The 16,748-nt window shown below is 39.0% G+C and overlaps 1 protein-coding gene across 1 annotated transcript in view; it reads right to left on the bottom strand.

Moving 5' to 3' along the window:
- Positions 1 to 16,748, bottom strand: part of TTC39A (tetratricopeptide repeat domain 39A) — a 39,052-nt gene that overhangs the window by 12,273 nt on the left and 10,031 nt on the right. Inside the window, exons 4-11 of the mRNA XM_009884627.1 lie at positions 15,660 to 15,736; positions 15,081 to 15,148; positions 12,223 to 12,287; positions 9,863 to 9,962; positions 8,040 to 8,105; positions 1,532 to 1,640; positions 811 to 878; positions 630 to 689 (exon numbers count right to left, since the gene is read on the bottom strand). Coding sequence (XP_009882929.1) covers positions 630 to 689; positions 811 to 878; positions 1,532 to 1,640; positions 8,040 to 8,105; positions 9,863 to 9,962; positions 12,223 to 12,287; positions 15,081 to 15,148; positions 15,660 to 15,736 — 613 coding nt within the window. The remainder of the gene's footprint in view (positions 1 to 629; positions 690 to 810; positions 879 to 1,531; positions 1,641 to 8,039; positions 8,106 to 9,862; positions 9,963 to 12,222; positions 12,288 to 15,080; positions 15,149 to 15,659; positions 15,737 to 16,748) is intronic.

Raw genomic sequence — 16,748 nt, 5'->3', positions numbered from 1 at the left:
TCACATCTGTTGGCTTCACACAAGAGATCCTTGGCTCCACAGTCATCCTGGTGCCAGCAAGCTTACCCCTGCCACAGAGCTCCCCATTCTTGGCAGTTAAGTCCTAAGCACAGGCAAAATGAATGTTTGTGTCTAGGGAAATCAGGAAACTAAAATCAAAGGACAGATGCTCAGCTGACATCCACTGTTGCAGCTCCAAAGATTTCAAGGCAGCTACCGCACTGCACACCAGCTGATACTCTGTCTAAGAGTATTTTCAACACACATTCTTCACCTCCCTTATTCTTTCAAGTCTTGCATGACTCTCCGCTCAGACTGAAGGCAAAGGATTACCACTGGATGTTATTAAAGGCACAGCTTGCTTCAGGATAGGAAAGACAATGAGAAAACTGTGTCACTAATACTGGCAGACTAGATTATCAACAGAAATTGAGTAGGGTAGCAAAAACAGGCTGGTCAAACAAGCTAGTCAAAATAGTTTTCAAAATTCCTATTTGTCATTTGTAAACTATTAATTACATACAGGCCAAAGCCACAGGCAGCGTTAGCCAAAAAGGAAACATTGCTCCTGGAGGAGTCTTCCTAAAGCTTTCGAGACTTGCTTTCCCAAGAGCAAAAGGATTACTTACCGCGTCAATATTACCCTTTAGTGTTTCTATCCTGCCTGCAAAAAACAGGAATATGGCTCCCTGTAATAAATAATAATAAAAATACAAGTATTCTATAACAGTTTTCAAGCTGACTATACAGTCTATATTTGGCAAGAAAACATTAAATAATCAGACCAAACTAAATTATGATTCATTTTACCTTTGGATAGCGAGCCAAGTAAGGCTTAAGTAGTCTTTCTGCCTCCTCAACATTTCCTTTTCCTGTCCCTAGAATGCATAAAAAAGCAATTGATAAAAATAGTAAGAAAAGGGGAAAAAAAAAAAAAAAAAAAGAACAGGAATGCAAAGTACTGATTAGCCATCCTCATCTGGCCAATACCTAAGCTTCTCTCTCTGATAAGTAAGGCATAAATACAGGTTGGTGTTGCACTCAGTCAACAAGCAGGAAGACCTGAACAACATTGTGCTTACCGACCTGAAAATTCACTTATGTGCAGCCCAACACACTTTGTAGAATGCTTTAGCAGGGGATAACAGGGAAGTGTATCTCAGCGGGAAGATATCACCTCCCTGAAAAGTCAGGGATGCCATATTAAGCGTGAACAAAGTATTCAGGAAGTCATCACTTACAGCCGTTATTTTAACCTCCCAAATAATGCACCTGACTACTGAAGACAGATTTAGTTCTCACAACTTCCTTTGCTATCCCCATCGCCTCCCTTCTTGCGTGTTAAACAGACCTCCATCTTGAAGATTAAGACACTCTCTTCAGTTATGATCACTATTGTAAAATCACCCACAAACGAGTTATATTTAATCTGATGATGAACAAACAACACATAGGTGATGGAATCACCTTTTTCCCCCTCTGTGTCCCACAAGAACTAATCAAATCCAAGAGTTATTATAAACAATCTTACCTAACACAAAGGTCATGAAAGTATGATAGCAAAGCAACAGCATGGTACACAGCACCGACCTAAAGCTGTATGATGATGCTCCTTCTTGAAGCTGCAGCAGACCATGCTCCTGTGCAAACAGAGGTGAGGAGGACAAAGTATTGGAAAAGAACCAAAGCTGGTTTTTTGCTAGGTTGTTACCTTCTGCAGTCATCTACAGACTGCGCACTCACCAAATTCCCAAAATGCACCAACATACATTGCTTACATAGCAATCAAAGATAAAAACACAAAAATGAAGTTATCTAACAGTTTTCCATGGAGTTACTGCTTCGCCTGGAAAACATCTGATGACAGAGCAGCAATTTGGGACTTATTACATGGTTAATATAATAGAACGTGAGACAACTTATCACCATCGTCCAAGTGCTGCTAAAAAGCATTCCAGAAACTAAAAACAGAGTTTTCAAATGCGAGGCAAATAACACGTATCAACATTGCAGTGTATCCATGTTTGTTGTTACTCACTGCATAAGCGAGTTAAAGATATCAAGAAAAAAAATAAAATTTGCAACTAGCAGGGCAAAGGATAACAGGGCAAAAGAATGTTTTTAAGTGTGTTAAGAACAAAAACAGCTTTGCAATGATGTTGGCCCACTACCACGAGTGGAAAAATATGATGAAAAGAAGAGTATTTCCGTTCCCTTTGGGAAGAACTAAAGCAATCAAGTATAATGCTGTGTTCATGTTCAGTGAGAGCATGACGGATAACCAACTTTAAGGATTCAAGCTCCTGAGGCAACAGCGTTTAGCAGCCCGTTCTGGGACTGGTTCCATGATAGCAACAGCAAGAATATAAATATGCAAACATTAAACATGATATCTGCCTATTAGTAAATATGCACAGTAAGACATCCACCATGTGCTGGGGAAAATTCTGTTTAAAAGTTACACTGTGACTGCAATGGAAAGTTACTGGAACATGATGTATGTGACTATAAGGACATCCTTTCAAACCAGCTACACTATAAATAGGGACCCTGAGGGATGTCTATCAGAGCCACTGCGGAAGGTATCAGAGAGAACACTCAGAGCATGATCTCAACACAGATTTTAATCTTTTGTGTGCCCTTGCCAACAGACAGTTGTTACTCTACCTCACCTTTACCACTTACTGTGTAAACCCTGAAGCCTGTAATCATATTCTAATTTTCATGATACAAGTAATTTTTCACTTAACTAGTGTGGTTAATTGTTTTCACGTAAATGCAGTTATTTTGTGTTTGGTTTTTTTTTTTTAAAAAAAAACTTAAATCATTACATTCATAACTTTTAGGGAAAGGTACCATTAACACACAGATTTGCAGGCCAATTAGTATAACGTCTAGCCTGGACAAAATAATGAAAATATTGACTTGCATGTCACATCAGAAGAAATTAAAAGATAGCAAAATCATTACTGAAAAACAATGACAATGGAAATCAAGCACTTTGCAAAATAAAGCTAACCTCATTTTCTGCTGAGAGCAAAAGTTTGATTGATACATGTAAGTAACAAAATATGATATATTCAGCTTCTTTAAACCGGTCAGATGAAGACCACAAATATTTGAATTGAAAAAAAAAGTAGCACTGTAGCACTGCATGGTAGAAGTAAGACAAAACATTCTGTGGAATGATTTTTGGCAGAAAAAAATTCCAAAGTAGATTTCCAAAGTACATTTTTTTGAACTGAAAAATCTTCAGGCTGGATATTTCATTGAGCCCTTACTGACATCAGTACTAGGCCTTACAGTATTTGATATCTTCCATGTAATACAAAAATACATATAAAATGGCTGCTGATCACATTTGTGAATAGCACTAAGAACAATACAGAAACAAATTATATTAGTCAGATAGAATAATTTAAACATTCGTTAAGTTGATCTCACTTACGTATTTTCAGTCCCAAAAAGGTATTTTAATACAGCCAAACACAAAGTTATCATCTGTGCGGACAGGGAATGCAATCCACATGCACCCTATGTGGGACTGCAACCTGGAAAGCTGTAACTGTGATGTTACTGGGTTAAGAACGCTGCCCGTTGATCAGAAGAGGGATGCAAATCTGGCATACTTGAGCCTAAATTCTTAAACTGACTAGTTACACAGGTATGGGAAGCTCACCGAGCAAGTTAGTTCACTCTGTGGTTATGGCCATAATCCTATTTTTTTCAGTACAGGTATTAAAGAATGCTTACTTTTCACTCTGTCACTTGAATACCCCAAACTTTCTACGTTAAAGTAACAATATAATCAGTGGACACAGTCTGAAAAATAGAAAACTAGAGGTAGCTGTTAGTATTACAACACTTGCTTGTAGAAAAGGCTGCTTCTCCTCAAAAAAGACTCTTGCATGCTGCTTCTGTTATGATGAGATCCCCAGGACAGTGGGATGATGAAGGGTATCACTGAGAAACATGTTTTAGATACCACTTCCAGTCAGCCAGCCTCCCTAGGCTCCTTCTGGGGCTGGCAGAGACAGAGGTACTCCTCCCAGGAACAATTCAGCCCAGAAGCCTAGGTCAGAGATTATGAATCACCTTTTCGAGCACCTACTCCTTCTCCACAGGGAGCCTACGGAGATTAGCCAGCAAACCTAATCAGCTAAGTGAGGTGTCATGAGTTGGGCGATACTGTTACACCCACATAAACCTCACTGGGGATCAAACTGAAGAGCTCGGGATCAAATCACGAGCAGCTACTACTTAAGCTTAAGAAATAAGTCCGTAAACAAACTACACTCACTGCTGCTGGTCACTAAGTGAGTATATTACACTTAATTGTTAGGACACACCTTCTAACCATAAATAACCCATAAATGTCTCCCACACCTATGCCACAGGTGATGTGAGCAATCCCAGAACACCAGAAATGAGCTTCCAAATAAAGTCTATCACAGGGCATATTGTTACAATATAAAACAGATGTCAAGGCATTAAGTGCTTGTAATTTCTCCAAAATACTTAAATGACATTAACATCTTTAGGTTTTGTTTTCACAAAAATATAAGTTACTCTGAAGGGCTTAAGGAACAATGCACAGCAGGGAGCAATGACACTTCTCAGAGACAGATGTGACCCAATATGATAACCCTCACCTTTCTGAGCAAGTTGCTCATAACATCCTACGATCTCTTAACTCCCACGACTGTCATGACATTATGTCAGTATCTCATAGATTTGATTCTTGTTCCAAGATATCCAGTGCTCCATCATTCAGACACAAGAGCAGTGAATGCAGGATGAACAAGGACAGTGCTCAAAACCATTATCAGACAACGTTATTTCAGCTGTCACTGACTAAAATCCATCTGCTTTCCTGAAGCAAAAGCTCTTGAGTTATATTTTTAAGTCAATCTCTTTTAATTAGGGATCTTGACAATGAAAGCAAAGCAAGGTCACCGTTCATGTCCCATGACCTGTCCATATTACTGCAGGCTTAGCAAGAAGGATAGATACCACTAACAGCTTTTATGAAGAACTGACTAATTAAACTGTTAGATGGGGCATTTGGATGTATCCTATGAAATAATTTTAGATTTAACCTTCATTTAAAATTTGCAGAAGAGGATCAAAATGCAAATGAAAAAGATGCTTAGTGGGAAACTGGAATTCAATTTATTACAAATTGAGACATCAAAAATATTCTTCAGCTCAGCTGCTTTGGGAAAAACGTCCTCCCACATAAAAAAGTATAATTTGAAAGAAACTGGTTCTATCTTAAAGTTTTCCTGCCTTCCCCTGAAATCATGCTGTCATCTGACCCCCTGACAAATTGCACTTAACATGTGGTGGGCTCATGTCAAACTCCTAAACTGGCAGCACAGTATTTGTAATAATCTATAAAATAAGAACAAGAGTAAATATTAGCCCGAGACCTGGCAGAGGGGTCAGTAAGAAGGGTTCAGTGCTTATATAGGAGACAGCGCAAGGATTCTTCTCATCTCACACCCAAAGTTAGTTACCATTAAACACAAGAAGTCCAGATGGGACACATACTCCACCTACTGCCCAGTGGGTGAGGAAGGCATGCCTCCCCAGCACAGCGTACCTGACGGCATGTAATACATACCTCTGCCCACAAAAATTTCACACAAAATTGGGCAAAACTGCATTGAACTTCAATGCCTAAATGCAGGGCCTATGCCATTAAACACAAATAAGCCCATATTTTGACTAATGATACAGGGGAAAGGAGCTTGAACAGTGACAGTGGCACAACCTGCACATCTTGGAGAGGAAGGGAACAAACGTGGCCTCAGGCTACTTTTACACTTTCTTGATCTTATCTAACCTACTATTTTGAGAGTCCAGACTGCTGTGAAATTGATCATGTTGTCCACAGTACCCACAAATGGCTTAGGAAGTAATCAAGCTTTGGGCATGTCCTCATTTACTATCAGACACGACATGCCTGAGAGACAAGCAGAGTGCCCAGGGGCAAATCTGCTGGCTTCAAGGCAGATTAGTATTGTGGAAGATAACGCAATGCAATTTTATATCCATTTTTAATAAACACACGACCCACACCAAAAGCAAGCTGTCCTGCAGTGCACTGCAGCTCTCTCAGGTAAACAGTAAACAGCTCAAGGCACTAACCACGGCTTTTGTCTTTGCACAGTCTGATGCTCACCATGAGCATTTAATGGAAAAGACTGCAAGATCAAACACAGATGTATCCAAAACTCCTTTCTTCTGGATGGGGTGCAGCACATGACACACAAACTTTGCCTCTCCTCCTCTGTCCCTGTTTGTTTCACCTTCTAGACTCTTGTCTGTACTGCAGGGGACAGTTTCCTCTTGCAAGCTGCTTCTTCGGAAACCACCACTGGAAAGGACTGCAAACCCAATTGCAATTTTGCTTTTAGCTTTATGCATCTGACTCAGAAATAGTAAATGCAGAAAGACTTTTTTAGGATGTTAAAACAAATGACCATCAATGAACTCTGATCAACACGTTTAGAATACTCCTTTTTTTATGGTGTGCAGACAGCAGGTTTTTCTTAAATTTATGGTAATCTAGGTCATGCTTCAGTGAATTATTAAAAAACTGGAATAGGAGCTGACTCATCAACACAAATATCAGCCGACTCACAGCCATACAAGAAATCCCAGGGCCAAAAGAAAACATCAGAAATTCAATTAGAGGGACAATTTTCATCTGCAGTAATAAGATGAGTGTTCAGCAAAGTATTCTCAGAACTCTGCTGGTACGTGAATTGCCCTTACATTTCTAGGATAATATTTTGCTTTAAATGCTGTTTGTTTTTGTAACTGACAGGTAGAACTATTTGATTTTTGCCTCTACTGCTTGTGAAACAGCTCCTGGTCAGCTCCTGGAAATTTCCAAGTTCTAACCCATGCTCTGCCACAAGCTCTTTGCTTTTAAACAAGACATTTTATTTTCAGATATGAAATCCTTCTTTGTAAACTAACAAAATGGTGATGACACTCATTCACCTGTCAGGTAAGGTTGCAGCTCTGATTAAGGAAACATTTTCTCCTTGAAACTTGTTTTGTAAATAGAAAGCATTACAGAAGAGTTAAGTTTTAACTTGTTCATAGAGCTTTTGTTGTGTTTGCAGGACATCAAACATTCACCTTACCCAGCATTTATGAAATAAATCTGACTAGTGGTTTAGGTTAAACAGATCATATTTTCTTAGTTCAGGAATCCAATTTTGAGTGAATCTCATGTTCTGCTGGTAGAATGAGAGACAAGGGCAGGTACAAGGTATTAAGGCCAAGATATTCCCATCAATTTAGTATCCCACTTTGAAACAACAAATTCACAAAAAACTAACAAAGCACTTTCTATGTGTCTGCCCTGCAGAGTTAACTCAGGTTCATGTGAGTTTACTGGTGCTTCATTACTAAACTTCTGTCCTTAAGCTGCATGTGCAAATACAGGTCAGACTGGTTACTCTCTCAGCAAAAAAGCCCTTACTCTTTCAGGTAAAGAGAATTTAGGTGCCACGCTCAAGTTACCAGTTGCTATTAAAGACACGAAGAAAAAAAAAAAAATCAGAAATGAAATTGAATTTTTTTTCCCAACTGAATGTCATGCAGGAACCTGTCAGGGACATTCAGATACCATAATGACAGTAACTATCAAGTAAGCTAATATATTAAAGGCTAAGAATACACTTTTGACTATGAATTTCTAAGCACAAGCATACATCAAAACACCAGCAACTAAAAAACTAAACATGTCAACATCATCGTATTAGCCATTGTCTTTATCATGTTTCACAACTGTATCAGCATTGAACAATGGCATCACAGTCTTTGAAGTGTAATAGTTCAGACAAAAATATAAAGGAAAACTAAGCTTCATGAAAGCATCAGCGCCAATAGCGCGCGTGTGTGATACCAATCAGTGTTTCAGAGGGTTACAGCTAATGTGAGGAAGAGAGAAACTCCTCTCTCTGTTTTTTAATTTAAGGGTGAGAGGAATGTACCAATAATATACAGTTCACATTTACCTTGTTTCCAGAAAATCCAACAAACTCCAGTAATCTCAGAATCCGTGCGGGAAACATGGACAACGTCTACAGAAAGAAATGCAACAAGTTATGCAGTCATAGACTTTCTGCCTCTCAGCTACCAGCTGCCTCCTACAACTTTTCCAAACACAGGAAATAATCACTAAAATTACTAACAACATCTTTATACGTCTGATGATTTTCTGGATAAGTATATACATCTGCTACATTTTACATACAATTTAAACAGAAATATCTGTTTAATAGAGGGACCCTGTGTCTCCAGGATTCCCTTGGTAGAAATATGTTTACACAGCACATGCTTAGCAACTCTAGTACTTCTTGGATGTTTCAGAAATACTGGATGCATACCACACAGCACACATTTGTTCTTTGTGCAGTAAATCTAACATTTGGGCATGTGCCAGACTCACACAAAGTAACACAACCAAGGGGAAGCACCAGGCACTTTCTGCAGCCCATCACCTGAACAACCATGTCACCCCTCACCATCTCTGGGTCAATGCCCCTCTGACATACCAGGAACTGTCCTGTACCATTTGACCACTCGCTTTCTGACCAGAACACAAGCAACAACAGCGAACAGTGGCCTGAGCAGCACCCCAGGCCCATTCACGTACCCTGCCCCACCAACTGCCCTGCTGACAGCCAAGTCCCTGGTTCCTTCCCAAGTGCCAGTTAAACATTAAAGAGAAGTCAACAAGCACAGGCAACTCCTGTTTCTGTGCATGGCTTCTCCTGGCCCCCATCCCAGTGGGTCCCTTCTCAAAAGACTGTAACACTTTCCCCTCCAAGTACCTCCCAAGCACTGGTCACTTGGCTAACGAACAGCCTTACTGGAGGCTGGGCACAGGCACTCAGCTGCATTCTCAGAGAACATGTCCTTAAGCCATGGCAGATGAGATAATTTCTCAATTGATAATCGCCCCATGAGGATTCGCAGGTGGGTCTGCACACACAAAGCAGCATTGCACACGTTGCAGGTAGTAGTCTCTTTATTTTTAAAGCGTATTAGACACCGGCAAGACATTTCTCAGATCAAATTGGCAATTGAAATTTAACATCCACCTGAGCTTGTTTAGCTAAGCTTATTATTTCAGAGAGTTTCACCACCATTTTTGCAGCTTCATCCAAGTCATCACATGTGAGGATTTTGAGGCTACTAGCTGTTATTAAAGCTTTGGCATCATCAACTTGTGTACCTTGCAACTGTACCACAGAATTCACAGAACTGTTAGGGTTGGAAGGGACCTCTGGAGATCATCTAGTCCAACCCTCAACACACAGGTATTTTTAGGTCTGAATCCTTTACTGCCATAACGATGCCTTGGGCTACTACATCACATCACATAATGCCACCAAAAATATTTACCAGAACAGCCAGTACATTTTTATCAGAGGTAATAAACTTAAAGGCTTCTGTCACTTGCTGCACTGTAGCACCACCACCATTAAGGAGGTTTGCTGGACATCCATGCTGCACTGTAGCACCACCACCAACATTAAGGAGGTTTGCTGGACTTCCACTGTGAAGTTTAATTACATCCATTGTGGCCGTAGCTAAACCAGCACCATTGACTAAACAGCATATGTTTCCATCCAATCCTATATAGTTGAGATTTGCTTTTATTACTATCTGATATTCTTAGACCAGAGACTGGGATGCTGCAAGTGTCAGTGCACATACCTAATTTTAACCTAATTAGTAACACTGATGTCACTGGAACTTCTCAGGTATTTAATTTAAGACCACTTTCAGTGCAGCAGGACCTCATCTCAAGAGAAGAACTGTTGGTACCTACCAGATTAAATGCTCCAACTCCAAGTTTTACACCTCCCTCAAAATGAAGATGGTTCTCTCCTTTGACATAATGTGGAGACTGTATGAGACTGTCCAGCTCCCTGAAAACACACAAAATTCTTTTACATTGTCAGTAAATACAATGATTAATTACAATTCAGTAAGAAAGAAACCCAATTACCTTGAGCTACATAGTAGTTCAAAAAAGGTCAATTTGTCACCTCACCCAGGTGAACAACACCCACGACATTTGATTGGATTTATCAACAAATCGTTTCTGTCACATTACTGTCAACTAAAAAATACGGAGTCCTGGAGATTAATTCCTGTCAAATAGACATAGTCAATTTGCAACCACATTTCTGCCTGAAAATATTTCAAGAATGGCTGTTAGGAGCAACACCAACATTTACTACTGCAAAAAGAGATTGACAGGGCAGCGCAGGAGAGTTAAATTTAAATGAGCATATTTGATTTGAGTTTCCTTAATACCTGGATTATATATTCCCTTTTTGTGCACATTCATTCAAAAGAACAATTTGTTATATATAGGAAAAGACAACTGTAATAAATATTTTTAAACGGGCAAGTATATTGGAAATTACTTTTCACTTATTTTTCTAACTTTCATATATCTCAGCTTTGTAGTGTCCCTTTATTTCCCCTGTGTGATCCAGCTGGATTTGAACTTGTTTTGTCTCCAAACTTTCTACAGTTATGTGCTTTTCATACTATTGTTTTAGTTTATTCTGTTAATTACTAGGAGAAGAAAAACACTGTTTTAATGGCAGTCACATACTTGTGTTCAGGCTGTCATGTTTTTATCTGCTGGTTGTTGCCAACAGATACAGGACTATTCATTGTAATTGCAGTCTTTACAATGGACCTGCATTTAGAGTCGCCTTCAACCCACACAAATATGTACAGTGTCATCTCTCTCCCTTTCAGTGTACTTCTGGAGAACCTGCACTGGATGCTGTTTTGTGTCTGCTAGACACATGACTTTTTGTAGCTGTTCTGAGTCCAAATTTAAAGTCCTAAAATAAAACAAAATATGATGCATGTTTAGTTTTCACTTTTTAAAATTATTCATATAAGTCTGTACTACTGTGAAAGTTTTCTGACACTTTTTATTCACTGACCATAAGTAAATGTTTCGTTCTGAATGATTGGTTTTTTTTCATGCCATCATTTCATTGTTTTCTCTGTACCCCGTTGCACCACACTCTCACCAAAACTGCAAACAATTATTTCTTCCCACATCAAAGGCACTGTACAAAAATCACAACTGCCGATGTCACACACAAACTTTCTCTCTGTTAAAATACATGTTTTGGTAATATGCAAGTTGCTATTAGCATTCTTTTGAAGACTACCACCTAAAAGCTACTAGATTTATAACACCTTGTTTTTACATATACTACAGCTGATCTTAATTTATTGAGGCACAACTGAGTATGCTTCCCATGGTGTACACTTTAATGTAATTTTTAGAATTTACTACTGCACTTCATAACCTTTTGCACATGTTGAAAATAGTTCTCCATAACTTCCTGGATGAAAAGAAAACTGCTTAAGCAGATGTTTTTGGCTTATAGACACTAAGTAATGGGCATATTGTGAGTTCAGATAAGCAACCCTGCTTATCATTTTCAATAGCAAGCACTTTCTCGTTAGAGTAGAACAACTGCCATAGTTAACCAGACTAAAAGTCCGGCTAACCAAATATTTCACCAAGACAGTGGCATATGCTTGACTGTTCAGGGACTTCATGACGTGGAGAGACTGCATCTGGTCTATTACGCTAACTAGCCCCCATAAACCTATTTCCTGTAAGTTTGTTTAATCTTTGTTTGAAGCCACTTATACTTTCCATTGCAAGCTCTTCAGTTTATTATCTCTTAATTTTTAGTTTAATGCATTTACTATGGAATTACTTGTGCTTCAGCTACTGTTTTTGAATGTTACAAAAAGCTGCAGCTAGAACTATAAAGAAATGCCACTGCATATGCCTAATGACTGCAAGACCTCCAAATTGTGCTACGCAGACACAATGAACACTACATCATTTAGAACACTTATTTTTTGAAGTAATTTCAAGGATATAGTATTTGAAGTAGGCAAACCTTGGGAGTTAACAGGGTTAGGGTCCACTATATTTACAAACCAAATCAACCATAATATCCATGTCCTTTTTTATGCAAAAGATGAATTTGTGTGGGCTGAGAAAGGCTATAGACATGAGGCCCATAATAAAGGCTGCAATAAATACAACAGTAATTAATTTGTGAATTGGACGATTCAACCAGCAGCACTTTTTACCATAAGAGTATGCTTAACCATATCATCATTCTGACTTACCTGTATGTTTGGTAACTGTTTCGGACTTTGATGCCTCCTTTTATGAAGCTAACCATATTCTCATCCTGTTAGAAAGGAAACATATTAGCAATATGAATTTATAAGCATTATAAAGAGCTTCTGTCTTTTTGAGGTGAACACATGCCTTGAACACAACCATCACGACACAGACAATGCAAGCCTCTGAGAAACAATACATGGATCTAGGATTTCCTTTCTATATTAAAATATTTTTACTGTTCAGACATATACACTTTATTTTGATGCTTTCTGTGATTAGTTTAGCCCTTGTGACCTTTGGACCATCTGAATTTGCCTTAATAAACACAGGACTAAGCTACTGAATAGCACCTAAGGTACACGCGTTTGTGGCCGTTTCAAAAAACAGATTTCTGTCATTTGTCCTTCAGCGCAGTTAAGATCTGAACATCTCATAGCTCAGCACCTCATACAAATAACTGTGAGTCCTCAGGAGTATACAGAATATAGTTTCACATCCTAAAAAGGAAGCATAAGTAAAGTTATGCAAGATATGTTCTTTCTGGTCTGAATATTCAAGTATCTATGAGATCCATACTAGTACGGTATCATGTTACTTGACAAGCTATAATGAATTGAGATCTTACAGCAAAGTGTATCTGGGGCACCATTAGTTTACAGTTGTATCCCAAAGAGAGAACTCTTTAGTCTCATAACTTTCTGGTGGCAGTTTCCTGCCTCACTCATCATATATAATCTGTCATTCTGGTTTGGTTTGATATCTACTATTACTTTGAGATAGGAAGACTACATGTGCTTTAGCAGATAATTTTTCTGTGATGGTATTTTAAGAGGCTGTATGAGGCATTGTCGAGAAAAGAGCATAGATTAAATGAACATTTGGTTGTCTTACTGTTATTGTTAAGGAAAAGGGCCTAACTGTGCTCATCAGTATGTAAACAGAGACAGAACCTGCCTCAAAGAGATTTCCATCCTCCTGTAAGTCAGGCAGATAATCCAATCAAAGTTACAGTTCAATTTCTTCCAGATTTTGCTCTCTGTGAACTAGTATACGAAGCCTAATGGCCTGAACTGAAGGGCAGGGGCTTACTCTTGCAGCCTGCAACGCCACCACTAGCCTGTGTCCTTTATAGTCGTCCTTAAGCAACATTATCAAGAGTTATAATTGAGGATGCACCATAAATGGTTGTGTTATTCCTGATGATATATCCCCAGAGACTTGAATGCCACATCACATGCAACAAAACAACCACAGAAAAATGTGATCCTGTTTTTCTTTGTTTTGTAGAAAAAGTCAGTTTTTAATTAGCAACTGGGGACGGGGACGACACAGGTACAGTATACCTAACCATATGTACAGGTTCAGTTATATTTTCCTTCAAATGGAAAGAGGAACTAAAAGGGTTTAAAAGTGTTTAAATTCAGAATATTCATGATACCAACAACAGAGATAACCAATATGAGAATAGTTCAGCCCCTGAAAAATCCTGAGACTAATTTTTATGTGTTTTCAACTGGATTTGGTCACTTGCATTAAGCATCAAAACTAACCCACCTCAACAGCTGTTGGAACCAAGTGCCTTTGTTTAATTTTTAAAACCAGTTCATGCATTCATGAAAAATTAAACACAGAATAGAAGAGGAAGCAAATGAACAAGCACTCTTTATGCAAAAGAGGACAAGAAATTATTTTCTTAAACTTCTCATGTATCTATAAACATTTTTAAAAACAGACACCTGCAAAAATAGTGCTTAAAACCAAGAGACAGTGCATTAAACCCTCCTTTCTCACAGGCATAATGGAGGCATTCTGAAAAGCCTCTTCCACAGCTTCAGGTAGCACCCAAACTGTCCCCAGTGCTACAGACTACTCACCCCAAACCAACAGGAATATGGAAATAGGCAGCTGCATCTTGGGCATTTCAAAATCCAGCACCTTGCCATAAAGTCACTATCATCAGCACTCTAAAAACCTTCAGAAGAAGCTACTCTGACTACTGGTTTTGCTATGAAGCAATAGTTTCTAGCAGAGGGGCATGGCAGATAGCTGAAAAAGGTTACATGCTTGAAAAACGATTATAAGAAACATAAATCAGAGCCCATCTGGCAACGCTCAAACACTATAAAATTACCACCTGCATTTCACTCACTCCCTATCAGCATCTTCAAGCCAAGAGGCAGAAGCCCTTTGTGAATGTGACTTTTATTATTGCCTCTGCATACATGAGGAGGCCCGCTGTCATATAGCAAGTACAGCCAAATCAAGAAGAAAAATCACTTATTCCAATTATGATTAACTATTTAAATTGCAAGCTGGTAAGTATTGCTAATGTTCATCCATCAAACAAATCAAGATTCATTAGTACAGAGAGACAAAATTCAGAGAAGAGGGAGAACTCCCCTTCTTTTAAAGACAGGCAGCACTGTTCAGCACAAAGCATGTGTGGAGCCTAATATAGCTACTTGGACCATAATAGCTGTTCAGGAACAAACAAATGAGAAAGCAGTCTTAGGAAAGTAACCACTAGACTGACTGAAACAAAAATCTCGCTTGCATTCCATCATAGCACAGCTTCAATGACCATCTCTTTTTTTTTTTTCCTTCTTTCTTTTAATCTGACATCCCAACAAACAGCGTTTGAAAATCGGTGCTTACTGCTGTTACATCTCACACAGTCAAAAGGGATTGGAGAAGGGTGTCATAGGGGACTCAGTGCTATGTCTATCGAGTAAGCATTTTTAGACAATCATGAGCATCATTAGGTCAAACGAGTCTTCTACCATTTAATTAATTTGAAGAAAAGAAACCTGTATGGTGTGTACTTTTTTTCCCCCAAGAGCCACACAGGAATCCATACCTGGAGGAATGTAAGTGCTGCTCTCTGAAGTAAACATTCAGCATAGCAAATTTCTGCATGGATTTCCTCTAGTGTCACATGGAGGGGGGAAGAAAATAAATCAATCAGACAAAAAGTAATTAAAACCACCTAGCCTATTAATATAGGAATAAGATCACAATGCTCAAACAGAAAAAATATTTTCCAAATTTGCTGTAGTGTTTCAGTTCTAAAGTACTGAAGTAACTCCAAACAGAATGACACACAGTTACAGAAACCTTGCAGGAATTTCTCTGGTGCCTTCTAGGAATTCCTGGATCTAGAACCTTTCTAGGCTTTTCAATACTTTTTTCTAGTTATTCCTTTATCCAGCAATTTTTGGAAATGCTTAGTCAGCAATCAAAAAAAAGTATTCGTTATTTTGGATGTAGTGGCAGAGCAATTGCCAAAACACTGATCCAGCAATTTTGGAAATGCCAAATCAGCAATTTTATCAGAGAACTCACAATCTGCAAAAACACGTTGGGTGAACAATTCTATACAATTCAATTGCAGAAAAAAAAAAAGACAAAAACATTAAGTATTTAGAGATAATGTTACCTTCAGTAAAGTGTTCCAGGCTTTGTCTATGCACAAGGTTGTTGATAGAATCAGCTACTGTAGATTTCTTTCTAAATCTGTAGAAAAGTCAGTTTGGTCATTCTGAACATAAAGCGTTAACAACAGAGAACAATATCTTTCAGCTGGCCACCATACAGTCCATACATCCATATATTCACTAACATCCCTCTAGTGCTCAACAGCCCTCTGTCATCCTACTACATATACAAACTTCAGCATACACCATAAAGAAGTTAGTCAACATGGGGACAGGGAACTGCTGGACAGAGTCCAGCGAAGGGCAACCAAGATGATTGAGGGATTGGAGCATCTCCCTTATGAGGAAAGGCTGAGAGAGCTGGGACTCTGTAGCCTGGAGAAGAGAAGGCTGAGGGGAGACCTTATTATTACTTACAAATATCTAAAGGGTGGGCTGAAGGAGGATGGAGCCAGACTCTTCTTGGTGGTTCCCAGTGACAGGACGAGGAGCAATGGGCACAAGTTGGAACATAGGAAGTTCCGTTTCAACACACGGAAAAACTTCTTCACGGTTTGGGTGACAGAGCAGTGGCACAGGCTGCCCAGGGAGGGTGTGGAGTCTCCTTCTCTGGAGATTTTCAAAACCCGCCTGGATGCAGTCCTGAGTAATGTGCTCTGGGCAATCCTGCTTTAGCAGGGGAGTTGGACTAGATGATCTCTAGAGGTCCCTTCCAACTCTGAAAATTCTGTGATTCTGTGAACATGGTCCTCCTGGGATCCATCTATTGCCTTTCATGTGTGGAAATCTGTCTTGATGAAGGAAGGGATAAGGGGGCTTTTTGATTTATTTTGTGTGTGTGTACAGAACTGGGAGCACAGTTGACTCAAAGACAGCTAGCTACAGTACAACCATCACCAAATGAGAAGATTCTGCTGTGTCCATAAGTGGTAAATAACTTCCAGACATTGCAGAACAGGGGCTACAGACAGGACAAAAATCTAATTGACAAGAAAAATCAGATATTGAAGTAAACTGAAGTTTTTAAGACTAGGCTGCTGAAAACCCTAAGTTATGTGGTGTCACCTCACAACTCATCCTCCTTTGAGCAG

This window comes from Charadrius vociferus, unplaced genomic scaffold (assembly GCF_000708025.1).
Source record: "Charadrius vociferus isolate BGI_N301 unplaced genomic scaffold, ASM70802v2 scaffold163, whole genome shotgun sequence".
NCBI classification, from domain to species: Eukaryota; Metazoa; Chordata; class Aves; order Charadriiformes; family Charadriidae; genus Charadrius; species Charadrius vociferus.
This window is presented reverse-complemented; position numbering and strand designations above follow the sequence as displayed.